Source organism: Dendropsophus ebraccatus, chromosome 2, assembly GCF_027789765.1.
Source record: "Dendropsophus ebraccatus isolate aDenEbr1 chromosome 2, aDenEbr1.pat, whole genome shotgun sequence".
NCBI lineage: Eukaryota > Metazoa > Chordata > Amphibia > Anura > Hylidae > Dendropsophus > Dendropsophus ebraccatus.
In genome coordinates this window covers 95,258,547-95,272,632 of record NC_091455.1, presented here as the reverse complement: position 1 = coordinate 95,272,632, position 14,086 = coordinate 95,258,547, and the positions used below count along the sequence as shown (strand labels likewise).

At 43.6% G+C, this 14,086-nt stretch overlaps 1 protein-coding gene across 7 annotated transcripts in view; it reads left to right on the top strand.

Annotated features, from left to right (window-relative positions):
- The window catches only part of SYCP2L (synaptonemal complex protein 2 like), a 209,361-nt gene that overhangs the window by 169,394 nt on the left and 25,881 nt on the right, over positions 1 to 14,086 (top strand). For 6 of the 7 annotated variants that reach the window (XM_069958020.1, XM_069958016.1, XM_069958019.1 and 3 more), the window contains 4 exons: positions 2,787 to 2,869; positions 8,360 to 8,417; positions 10,827 to 10,934; positions 12,617 to 12,741. In XM_069958020.1, coding sequence (XP_069814121.1) covers positions 2,787 to 2,869; positions 8,360 to 8,417; positions 10,827 to 10,934; positions 12,617 to 12,741 — 374 coding nt within the window. The remainder of the gene's footprint in view (positions 1 to 2,786; positions 2,870 to 8,359; positions 8,418 to 10,826; positions 10,935 to 12,616; positions 12,742 to 14,086) is intronic. The other variant, XM_069958018.1, reaches the window with a different exon arrangement.

The following is a 14,086-nucleotide window of genomic DNA, read 5'->3' as shown; positions in this document are numbered from 1 at the left end:
TGCTGTCACCTCCATCTGTGAAAGGAACTGTCCATAGCAGTAACAAATCCCCATAGAAAACCTTTCCTGCTTTTGATAGTTCCTGCCAGGGACAGAGGTGGCACCCTTGCTTTGTTATTCACTTGGTTGTGTAGACAGCAGTATAATAGTGAAGTTGACCCTTATATTTTCGAAATTTTGAAATGTACTACTGCTGTACCCTTTTGCTCACTAGTATGAATGTTTTGTCTCTGATGACATTAGTTTATGCCTTTTACTGTTAAATTTGAAAAGCAGTAAATAAAAACTAAAAAAAAGACTGGAAAGAGTTCACCTTCTGCAGGACATACAGCAGCTTATACGTACTGGATGATTTTAGATTTTTTTAGTAGAAGTAAATTACAAATTTATGTAACTTCCTGACACCAGTTGATTTTTAAACAGGGGAATATATATTATATATATTTTTTTCGCCGGACTACCCCTTTAAATCAAAAATATGTTAGCTAGGAAAAAGCATGTTGAGTTTTCTCACGATCAGCAGTAGGGCTGTGCGATAAACAGTTATAAAAACGATAGCAACAATGCCTCAGTTAACCAACTGGATGTTTGGCAGGTCGATTTTTCCCCCCCCCCCCCCCCTCCTTTTTCATGTCAGTGCCGCTCTCAGTTTAAACCCCCCTGTTCCATGATGCCTAGCCCTGGTCTCAATCTCCACCCGTGGTGCTGTCACCGCCGGGTCTTGCACAAAGGCCGATGCTGCCTCCTCATCTGTCACTCTTGCCTCCTTGGACTCCACACACAGACGTCTGCCGCTGCCTCCTCACCTGTCAAACCAGGCCCACCGAACATTGCACACAGGTTGCGGCCACCTCCTCACCTTTCACTTCCAGACCCCGCACACAACTCGCACCATTCTCACTATCCCGCACACATGATACAGCCTCCTTAACATTTGCCAAGAACAGCCTCCTCACCATTAGCAAGAAGGCTGCGGTGACGGTCTGTGTGTGGGGTCTGTGAGTAACAGGTGAGGAGGCAGCGGCCTGTGTGCTGGGTCCGGGGGGCCAGAAGTCACAGGTGAGGAGGTAGCGTCAGTTGGTTGTGTGTGTGGTTCTGGGGACTGGGAGAGACGACACAACAGGGGGAGGACAAAACCAGGACCGGACAGCATTGAGCAGGAGGTGCTGAGAGGTAATAAAAGCTCCACCACTACTACAGTATGTTTATTTTAGGTTAAACAAAAAATAAAAGTGCCCAATATTGTGTATGCATTTAGTCTTAAAGTATGTATACCATGTAAAAGTGAATATACATATATGTGAATGGTGGGGTTTCTGCAGCATGTGCCTGTCCATTTACGAACAGGTCTTGTGTATGTACAGCCACATACAATTCTTTACCAAATCTGCCACATGTGATCTTACTTTGACTGGGCAGTTTCCTAATAACTTTGCTTAAATGGAACCAATCACCAAAAAAATCGATATGAGACCAATAATCTGGGTTAATACGCCATCTAACACACTTTCCACACATATATCTATAGCATCTGCCCCATACACCCCAAAATCATACTTTGATCTTGTCCCCGCCGTATGCTAATTCCAGGAAGGTAGTCATGTGGGCGTTTCATCATTCCAAGTAGTCACATTCAGGCCGAGTAGTCACAGCCTCAGGGGGTGGGAAATCGCTGTAATCACGCCTCTATGGGCGTCATTCACAGCCCCCTGTCACTGCATCATCATCCGGGGGTGGGGCTGAGAGTGTGTTACTGAGATCCAGCATAGCTTCTCCATGTCCTCCCTGCACTGTATATGTGTTAACTGTCCCCACACACAGGCAGCTGCTGCCTTACACAGCCTCCCGGAATGGATGACGCTACACCAGCAGCAGCCAGAAGGGTTAAAATCATTCCGGGATGCTCTTATCCCCCCTCCTCATGTTCTCCATGTGACTCCATCGCCCTGTGACAGCAGCGGCCCCCCCTCCCTCCTCTCCTTTCCTCCTCCTGCCATAGGTGCTGCACTCCTTATCACCCATCTCCCTCTCTGACAGCATAAGAGACGGAGCGGCACCAGAAGCACATGGGAAAGAGAGGAGGGGGCCACACACAGTAACTGCCGGAGGGGGATAAGAGCGTCCTGAATGATGCTGCTGGTGTAGAATCATCCATTCTGTGAGGCTGTGTAAGGCAGCAGCTGCCTGTGTGTGAGGACAGTTTACACATATACAGTGCAGGGGGGAGATGGAGCCGCTGTGCTTTGGATCTCAGTTACACATTCCCAGCCCCGCCCTCGGATGATGATGCAGTGACAGGGGGCTGTGAATGACGCCCATAGAGGCGTGATTACAGCCAAACCCGCCCCCGGAGGCCGTGACTACCTGGCCTGAACGTGACTACAGTACCTGGAAAGATGAACCGCAAACATGTCTACCTCACTGGAATTAGCATACGGCAGGGACAAGATCAAAGTATGATTTTGGGGTGTGTGGGGCAGGGGCAGCTGCTATAGATACATGTGTGGAAAGTGTGTTGAAGGGTGTATGAGCACATATTATTGGCCTCATATCGATTTTTCAGGTAATTGGTTCCCTTTAATCTCATGCGGCATTCGCATGCCTTGTTGTGAGTTTCCACAAATCAAGATAGACATTATGTACAGTATTAAAGTAGCTGCTGCAGAATCTGTTGGCACAATACAAATATTATTTTACCTTCTAGCAGTTGTATGATATTTATGGATGGAATTAGCACAAAATGTATTTACAAATCTGTTTAATATTTTGAAAAAAAAAAATTTCAGGCACTCTTCACTTGTCTCATTTTGATGAGGAAACCGTAGCTTTACAAGAAATGCCCTCCCGTGACCTGATTAGGACTAATAAGGTAAATTTGACAAAATACAGAGTGGTCCAAAAAAATTTATCCACTGTTTAAAAGTCCATAACTTGCAAACTAATTGACGGAATTGTCTCATATTTGGTAGTGTACTAGTTTGAAGTTCCGGCATTTATCACACAAGCAATGTATTGTTTTGTCAGATGACAGTCGCCGGATAGTCTGTGTTGTGTTCGTAGTTGCACCTAGTTACTCGAGTAAACATGGCTGGCGCAAGGCTTACATTCGATGAAAGGAAGTCAGTTTTGAAGTGGTATTTTAAGTAAGAAAACATTAATGAGGTTCAACGGCAATGACGAAATGAGTATCAAACAGAGCCACCGACGCGTTTAACGATTCGTCGCATTCGAAACAAATTTGAAGCCGAAGGCTGTGTTAAAGATGTACACAAACAACGATCTGGACGACCTGTAACAGTAACAAGGCCAGCTAACTCCCGTTGTGTGTTACAACAAGTGACTCGCTCACCACAGAAGTCTTTGAGACAGTGTGTCCATGAAACTGGAGTGAGTCGCTCAAGTGTTCGGCTAATTTTGAAGACAGCAAAGTGGAAGTGCTACATCCCACGATTGCTACACGCAATGAATGAGGACGACCCAGACCGTAGAATGGAGTACTGCGAGTGGTTTAACAACATGGTGCGCAACGATGACGAGTTTGCAGAGATGATTTTGTGGTCTGATGAGGCACAGTTCAAACAATGGTACAGTAAATCGCCACAATTGCATCTACTGGGCTGCCGAAAATCCGAACGTCCATGTCGACAAAGCCGTGAATTTGCCAAGAGTAAATGTGTGGTGTGGGTTGTCATACCGGGGCTTGACTGGGCCATTCTTCTTTGACGGCACAGTTACCGGTGAGGTGTACCTTCATAAGCTTCAGACATCCATTTTACCTGCCATCCGAGACCTGTACGGAGACGGAAGATTTTACTTTCAACAAGATGGTGCCCCAGCCCACTACCAACATCGTGTTAGGGAGTATCTCGACGAAAATCTACCAGGAAGATGGATAGGCCGTAGAGGTGCTGTGGAGTATCCACCACGTTCCCCAGACGTAACTCCTCTGGACTTTTACCTGTGGGGAACACTAAAGGGCGTCGTTTATCGACAAAAGCCACGCACATTGGATGAACTTCGAGAATCCATCATACATTCTTGTGCAAATATCGAACTGAACACGTTGCAGGCAGTAGTTCGTGCTGCAGTTCAGCGGCATCGTTTGTGTGTGGATGTGAATGGTGACCATTTCGAACACCTACAGTGATATCTTTAAGTTGGACTTTAAGCTACACTTTCACCAAATATGAGACAACTCCGTCAATTAGTTTGCAAGTTAAGGACTTTTAAACAGTGGATCCATTTTTTTTTGGACCACTCTGTATAGAGAAGATGTTGTTTTTATGTTGTCTTTAGCATGTACACCAATATACACTTATGTTGTCTTTAGCATGTACACCAATATACACTTATACAATATACACTTATGTTGTCTTAAGCATATACACTTAAGTGTATATTGGTGTATATGCTAAAGACAACATAAGTGTATATGCTTAAGACAACATAAGTGTATATGCTAAAGACAACATAAGTGTATATTGGTGTATATGCTAAAGACAACATATGCTGTCTTTAGCATATACACCAATATACACTTATACAATATACACTTCATGTGGACCATCTTAGTGTTGCAGGCACCACTGAAATAAAAAAAAGACCTGCCAATTACTAATACTGGTGTGTAATTAAATACAAATACCCTCCAAAAAATTACACAACATTTAATTAATAATCAGTATTCAATTCTTTATTTAGTCATAGATATAGATATATATTAGAGAGAGAGAGATATGGAACAAACAGTTGCGGCACTCCAAAGTCTTTTCAAGTGAAAGTATAAGTGATTTATTCCATGAACCAAAACAATACAGCAGCTGTATTGTTTTGGTTCATCTAATAAATCACATATATTTTCACTTGAAAAAACTTTGGAGTGCCGCAACTGTTTGTTCTATATTTAGCCAAGCACCAGCGGATTCTGTTTCTCTTGCTGGCACCCACCTGCCCAACCGATTGCTGCGATTTTTTTGGAAGAATGGGGGGGGGGAAATATATATATATATATATATATATATATATATATATATATATATATATATATATATATATATATATACACACATAAACACACACACACAGCGCTTTATAAGAAGAGCTCACAGTTTTTCAAACTTGTAACTTGTTTTAAGAGCATTGCTTTGGTTTAAGAGCTCCCTGTACTGTGATGGAGGCACATGGTCTGCAAAGCGTGGTCTACAGCACTGTTTCCCATCCTCTCCATTTCTGCTATAATGTGCCTGCACTTACACTCAGCCATTCATACTGCTATATAGAAAGGTTTCAGTCCTCCTCCACAGCTCTGTGATTCTCACTTCCTGATTGGTCCACGCTGAACAGCCCCCCCCCCCCCCCTTCTCCCTATTGCTGTCATGTGACCACACAAACCTATGACAGCAGGCCTGCTTCTCTATTCTAGCCTGTTGTACTACGCTATTGCATTATGAGGATCTGCAGCTCCATCCTGTACTGGGCTGTGGAGTCTGTAAGCCGCAGCTCCGACTCCAACTCTGACTCCGACTCCTGCTTTTTCATAAATGGCTGGTCATATACCAGGGGATTTATTTATCACACGGGCTCAGCAGCTTCTCCCTAATGTCCTACATGATCCTGGGGCGACTTCTGAGTGAATAAAGGAATACTGTATATAAAGCAGATTCTCCTGTGTGTGCAGTGGATGCAGCCAGTCTCCAGCCTCCCATGTCCTGAACTACTCACAACTAGACTAGATGGGGCAGGTGGTCTCTTCCTGCTGACAGTCTTCTATGTTTCTAACTAAATATTCACCATACTTAAAGAAACACTGCTAACAATGCCAGATACCTGTAGTATAGAGGTCAGCCATAGTGATATACAGGGGGGTCAGACATAGTGATATAGAGATCACACAGTGATATAGAAGGTCACTGTGGGAGCACACAATAGAACAGACACACACACAGCCTGTTGCAGTCATAGCACACACACAGCCTGCTGCAGCCATAGCGCACACACACACTCACAGCTGCAGCCATAGAACACTGAAGAAAAACACACAATCTTCTCCCAGAGAGAAAACACCACACTAAGGACAGAGGTTACTGCTACTTATGTCTTCTCCTCCTCCTCTATATTACACAGGATATCTTCATATTACACTGCTGCCTATATACAGTAATCCAGCATCCAGGAAGAGAACAGCACAGATCTCCCCCCACACAATGGACTCTTCCAGCTCAGAAACAAACTACCAAATAGTGACCGACAACTTTTCCACGACCACCCTTATCTAATTGGGACAGTGTCCTATTAGAATGTTGCTGCTAATATATATTCACAAGCAAAACTTGTAAAATTCATATCAAAATTCAATTCTACATTTTTTTTAGAGCTGGAGTCGGTACATTTTTTTCCGACTCCAGCCAAAACTAGCTCCGACTCCACGACTCCGTCTCCACAGCCCTGATCCTGTATCTATAAACTGCTGCTGTTTTTTTCAGGTTTATGCATTTAATATACATTATACTCCAAATGCTGATTGCTATACTGTGCAGTAACTTATAATATCACATATTCAGCTGTTTCTAAATGTTTGTTTTATTTGTTTTACATGTTATTCAGAATAATTATTTTTGGGGTTTGGAAACAATTTTCTGTACAGTGAGCACAGTGCTGTAGAACCTGCTATGCATACCATGCCCCTCCACCCCCTCCCCCTTCCAGTACATGAAGCTCTTAAACCAAAGCAATGCTCTAAAACCTAATAACAATTTTGAAAAACCGTGAGCTCTTCTTGCAAAACGCTTTTAATCCTAGTTACTATGAAACCAAGGTACCACTGTGTGTGTGTGTGTGTGTGTGTGTGTGTGTGTGTGTATATATATATATATAGATAGATATAGATACAACTGTGGTATAATATAGTTCAGTCTTGGACTGAGGTACCTTGGGGCCACGATGGAATTTGATTCTAGGTGCCCACCCTACATACATCAGTTATACCAAGCACAAAATCTTTCACATTACTGTAGCTTCTTTGCACAGAGCTGTGAATGTGACCTGCAGTGCTAGCTCACTGCTCGTAAAGTGTCAGCAGGTTTACGTTTAAGAAGGAGTTACAGAAGAGTGCACATAACTCACAGGCCTATGCAGCGGTGCTAGGGAAATATATGTCATCTAGAGCTGCCAAACCGCAAGGCCCACCTTTTGCTCAGGGGCCCACTAAAGGTAGGGCCCACCAAGGGATTTCCTTGCTCCCCTGTGGGCCAGTCTGAGCCTGATATAGTAATTTGATAGCAAAGACAATTTGGTCCTACTACCAATACAGACCAATGTTGATGCTGTGAACAACGCTAAAGAAAACCTCAGCACCACCTTGCAGTCACTGTTATATTTGGTAGTGATAGTGTTATATAGACTGGGTGGAAAATGTAGTACAATAAAAAAAAAAGTAACTAAAACACCACTATGAGTAACAGTGGTGTCTAAAGTAGTGTCCCGGTATTTTTAAGAACCTGCTGAAAGCCTTCCCACACACACAGAAACTGATTCTATGTAAACAACCATATACATACAGATATAGGCTGGGTTCACACACAGTATATTTGAGTCAGTATTTGGTCAGTATTTTGCAACCTCAACCAGGAATGAATTAAAAAACACAGAAAGGCTCTGTTCACACAAAGTTGAAATTGAGTGGATGGCCGCCATATAACGTTAAAGAACTGCCATTATTTAAATACAACAGCCATTGTTTTAAAATAACAGCAAATATTATGTGAACATAGCCTTTCTATGTTTTCAATCCACCTCTGGTTTTGGTTGCAATATGAGGACCACAATACTGACTGAAATATACTGTGTGTGAACCGAGCCATAAAGTGATTGCACAGAAAACCTCACCGGTATCAGACAGAGCAAGACGCACATTTCCCTCACGTCATCAGGAGATGACGAGCCAAATTGCCTTTGCTATCAAATAACTATATTACACCACACCTGTTTCTATCTTATCTCCTCTGGTTTATTTATTTGTGCAGTCATCCCATGGTTTTAGATTGGGGATGGGGAACCTTCGGCCCTCGAACTGTTGCAAAACATACTTGAATTATTAAGTGTTGTGTAGTATATTTAGTTTTTTTCTGGCACCACTGAGATGACACACAGCGTTTCTAATGCCCGCCAGTGTGCCGTCACTGTGTGTGCGAGGGGGACTGAGCACCAATGTAATAGTGTTGATCTTTTATAAAGGTACATTTCTAATGTGCAGCATCTAACTTTAATTGTGCCAGGAAAAGCAAGTAGGAAGGAGGGGGGTGGGCCGCGTGACAGCATCACTTTAAACTACTCATACTTTTTTTTTGGTGTTTTTTTTCAGCCACCACACACAGACACCACCAGCAAAATGGATGTCGAAAGCTGCACAGACCCGATTGGTACTATGTGTTTTTTGTTTTTGTTTTTGTTTTTTTACATGAGTACTATGGTTACATGAGTACTATGGCCTGTGTATAGAATAGGAATACTTGTTTACCCAGTGAGTGGGGTAGTCTCCCCATCCCGGGGAGTCTATCATATGCTATGTAATGTGTATATGTACTTGTAAATACTTTTTGTTCAACTTGATACTCTGCTGATACAATAAGACCCCATTCACACTACAGAATCCTGCCTTCAATGTGTTTGAACGGGAGGGCTCGTGGGCCTTCGCTTTATGTGCCTCTCCGCTTAAAGAATTGACTTGACTAGACTAGATGGAGCAGGTGATCTTTTCCTGCTGACAGTATTCTATGTTTCTAACTAAATATTCACCGTACTTAAAGAAACACTGCTAACAATGCCAGATCCCTGATAAAGAGGTCAGCCATAGTGATATAGAGGTCACACAGTGATATAGAAGGTCACTGTGGGGGCACGCATGCGCGCGCGCACACACACACACACACACACACACACACACACACACACACACACACACACACACACACAGCCTGCTGCAGCCATAGTATACACACCCCCACACAGCTTGCTGCAGCCATAGCGCGCGCACACGCACACACACACACACACACACAGCCTGCTGCAGCCATAGCACGCACACATACACACAGCCTGCTACAGTCATAGCACGCACACACACACACACAGCTGCCGGACACTGAAGAAAAACACACAATCTTCTCCCAGAGAGAAAACACCACACTGAGGACAGAGGTTACTGCTACCCTACTTATGTCTTCTCCTCCTCCTCCTCTATATTGCACAGGATATTTCCATATTACACTGCTGCTCATACACAGTCATCCAGCATCCAGGAAGAGACCAGCACAGACCCCCCCCCCCCCACACCCCCCCCCCCCCCCCCGAACACACACACACACACACACACACACAATGGTCCCTTCCAGCTCAGAAACAAACTGCCAAATACTGACCGACTACTTTTCCATGACCACCCTTATGTAATAGGGCCAGTGTCCTATTAGAATGTTGCTCATAAAATAAATTCATAAGAAAAACTTGTAAAATTCATATCAAAATTCAATTCTACATTTGTTAAAGATTTTTTTTTTTTTTTAAAGCTGGAGTCGGAGTCGGTACATTTTTTTCCAACTCTGACTCCAGCCACAACTAGCTCTGACTCCAGCCAAAACTAGCTCTGACTCCGACTCCATTACTCCAACTCCATAGACCTGCCTCCAATATAATAATACTACTACTGCTACTACCCGCAATTAAATAATACTTCAGCTTTTACCCCCAATATATTATACCAGTATACAGTTCCACTACTACTACAGCTACTTTTACCCCCAATATACTATACCAGTATACAGCAACTACCACCCCCAGTATACAGCTCCACTACTGCTACCACGGCTGCAATAAACCCAAATATACTATACCAGTATATAGCAACTACTACTCCCAATATAGTTCTATGTGTCAGCCATTGGGGCGGTTACTAAAGCATTTACCCTACTGTCAGGGTCTCAGCGGGGGGTCGGGTCTCTGCTGAGACCTCCTAATAATGGCAATAGACTAAATGACACAGCCTCTTGGTTGCTGCTCAGTGAGTTACTTTTTTATTTTTATTTTTTTACTTTATTAAAACAAAATATTGTCAGTTTGGCACGGCCAAGTTGGTGTGTCATTCAAAAAGGGCGTGCCATAATTTTTTAATTATCGTTATCAAGGTTACACATTCCATTAACTGTGAAATTGATTTAGGCCATTATTACCCAGCCCTAATTTGCAGTTGTTTCTATGGATGGATTTGGTCCTATCCGATTTGTCTCATTACTGATTGATAAATCTCCCCCCCCCCCCCCCCCCCCCCCCCCCCCCAATGTGATCTAACATGGTGTAAAGTGAAACTGGCTCAGTTGCCCCTAGCAACCAATCAAATTCCACCTTTCATTTTCCTAAGAGAGTGTGAGGAATGAAAGGTAGAATCTGATTGGTTGCTAGGGGCAAGTGAGCCAGTTTCACTTTACACCATGTTTGATAAATCTCCCCCTTAGAGTCTGCATGAAAGGATTAGAGAAACACAAGTGCTTTCTTCTAGACATAATGCCTAACCTATCCATGATTTTGGGTCTAGTATTAAAGCTAAGCTACACTGAAGGGAGAGAGATTAAGCTGCAATATATAAGTGACAGGGAAAGAAGCTATAATTTTCTAACCCTGAACAACCCCTTTAACAAAAGCCATGTTTAGACTGTGTCATTACTGTTACCTAATACTGTTACCAATGCATTGCGTGGAGGTAATGTATGTGCATTTGTATTTATAATGTAGCAGTAGTGGTTTTCCATACTGTTTTTATATCTTGCTTATTAAAGGTCTGTATCCTTCAGGCATAGCCGAAGATTTAAAAAACAAAAGAAAACGAACAAATACTGAAGGAGACGAAGGCAGTTCTTTAAGACCACGTAAACTTTTCAGTTCTGGTAAGAAAAATACATAAAAAGAATTTGCTGAACGGCACTGAGTGGCTCAATGGCTCAAGCTCAGGTGCTCAGTCTCACGGTCCCAGCGATACTAGAAATGTAGAGATGAGGCGGCAGAGCACTGATCGGACCGCACGGAGGAAGGTAAGAGACCTCTGGTGGTCCGTGAAAGCAATCTGGCCCCCTGTAGTCACACTGCGGGGGTCCTGATCGGTTAGTGACAGGAGATGCTCTTGACACTTAAACGCCACAGCCGTGGTGCTTAAAGGATTAATGACAGGCTGCAGCATGATTGGTGCAGCCTGTCATTAACAGTGAGGGCCCGGCTGCTGACTGCAGCTGGCCCCCACCTGCTATGAAGCGCACTCCGCTCCAGAGACCCATGACATACAGTTACATCATGGATGTCTGTCACCAGCCGACCCTTGATGTAACTGTACGTCATGGGTCGTCTAGGGGTTAAGGACCGGGCCAATTTTCGCTTCTGCGCTTTCGTTTTTTTTCCCTCATTGCGTCTATAAAGCCATAGCGCTTGTATTTTTTTTTACCTACAGACCCACATGAGCCCTTATTTTTTGCGACACCAATTGTACTTTGTAACTACAGACTTAATTTTTCCATAAGATATGCTGCGAACCATGGGAAAAATTATTTGCTATGTGGTGTTTTGTGTTTACGCTGTTTGCCCTATGGTAAAATTGACATGTTATTTATGTTCCTCAAAGCAGTACGATTACAAAAATTTGCAACTTGTATAACTTTTATTTTACTTCAAGATTTTAAAAAATAAAATTTAACTTTTTTTTTTTTTTTTTTTTTAACAAAATTCTTAAAACTGTTATATTACTATCCTTATAACGCTTTTATTTTTTGGTCTATGGGACTATGTGAGGTGTTTTTTTTGCACCATGATCTGTACTTTCTACCGGTAGCTTGCTTGCATTTGCATTAACTTTTTATTATTTTTCAGTTCTGGATTTGATGTGACTAAAAATCAGCAATTTTGCGCTTACACCATTTACTGCGTAGGATCAGGAATGAGATAATTTAATAGTTTGGGTGATTACGCACATGGTGATAGCAAATATGTTTATTTTATTGTACAGGAAACTGATTCCTCATAGGGATCAATGTAGTATGTACATACTTCATTGTATCCTTTATTCTGCTGTTCGATTCTAAGGGCTGCTAGAGCCCATAGTAATCGAGCAGCGAGATGGTATCCGCGTCAGAAGAATCCCGGCCTGGTAAGTAATGGTGATCAGGTTTCCCCTATCTCATTTATCTTTTAGACATCTTTGTGGACAAAGGATGAAGGTAACCTATATTAGTTCAATACTAAAAATGAGTGTGACTTGAGCATGTTTAATTAGGATTGCTCGGTATTTAATTATCGGTGGCGGAAGTTGGATGCAGCCTTAGGTAATCCTGGAAAAGATGGATACAGCCATATCCTGCCAGCGATGCAAGTATTCTCGAGTTATGCACATCTCTATTGACTACTGAACGTAAATTACTGCTTCAGTTGACAAATTTTAACTTGAAAAAGTAAATGAACCTGCCCTGTTCTTGAAGATGTGACTTCTGACAACTTCATACTGATAAATCGGTAATATCGATTCAGTCTTTGTGGTAGATAAATTCCTGAAGAATCCTAACATCTTGCGTTAATGTCTGTGCAGTGAGAGCTTCAGCCGAAATGGAAGATGATGTCTTTAATTCAGATTCTCATGAATCGGACATTACAGAGGGCAACTTCATTTCATCTTTTGAAAATTTTACAGAAGGCCTTAAAAAGAAAATGATGGTAAAATAATTTATTGATGTATGCATAAGATTTGACAAATGTTTCAATAACATGGAAATTGTTATCTGTAATGACTAAAGGCCCTATTACACGAGCCGATCAGGAGGAGCAAGTGAGCGATGAGCTGTAAAATCAGCGCTCGCTTGCTCCTCGTTCCCCACTCGCTACCGGCGGTTTTACATGCACTGATCGCAAGCAGGTAAGTGGGGAGGGGGTGGTCCATGGGAAGCTGCAGGACGGTCTTGTCGGGGAGCCTATAGGAGATGGCAGCAGTCTGTTGCCTCTGCTTCTATTACGAGGAGTGATGGCCAGAAGACCGTCGTTATCGTTCACAAATTTTTCAACATGTCGAAAGACAAGAACCAGCTGACATCTTGCATGTTGGCTGATCGTTGCCTTTTAACAGTAGCTATTACACCAAGCGATTATTGGCCATAACGACCGATGATCGCATGAACTAGTAGGGCCTTAAAGCATCACTGTCATAACTTTAAACATCTAAATCAACAGTAGATGTGATATGAAGCAAGTTGGCAATAAACATTCATTATTTTTCCCTCTCGCCCTATGACGGCACCCATGGAGAGGTCCACCTCCCGCTCCTCTGGACAGGAAACAGTTCACTGGATCCATAAAAGAAGAGACCGCCCCTTCATCGCCGGTTCTGTTTCCTGTCCTTTGGAGCAGGAGGTGGTTCTCCCAGGGATCCGACATAAGAAGAGGGGAATGGGGCAACCGTCTTTACTTACTGCCGGCATCCTGACGGCGTAAGTCTTCCACAGGAGCAGCTGCTAAGACTGACTCTCTCCCCCAGCACCTGTCAGAAGGACGACCTCCAGATCCTCCCTGGCTCTCCGGATCAGCGGTCGGTGTCCTCCGGTAAGCGCGTGGTCCAGGCATCGGCACTTCCGGGTTGCGGGACGTGCGGCGGCATGCACGTGGTTACTGCTTCCGGGGAGGGGTTCCGGCGGGGCCGTGTCTTTCCAGACCACAGGCTTGGGCCTGTTAGGTGAGCCTATCCCTTGGCGGTCTGGAGAGGGTGTGCTGGCGCGTGGTGGAGGGGGAGGAGCCAGCCATTCCTTGGCGCAGAGTTCAAAAGTAGCCCAGCAGTCATCGAGGATGGCGTCCACGCTGAGCAGGTATTCCACCAGGCTTCTTGCTGTGCACTCTGCATCTCTTCAGCACGTTCCCGGCTGCCAATCTCTGCATACAGCACGCTCTGGCTGCAAACTCTGCAGATATATCTACTTCCAATATGGAGGAGCGCGCAGATAACCCTGAAGCCCCTTCTGAGACTAACCCGGTATGACAGGGGCTAACTTGGTACCCTCACATATTAATTATG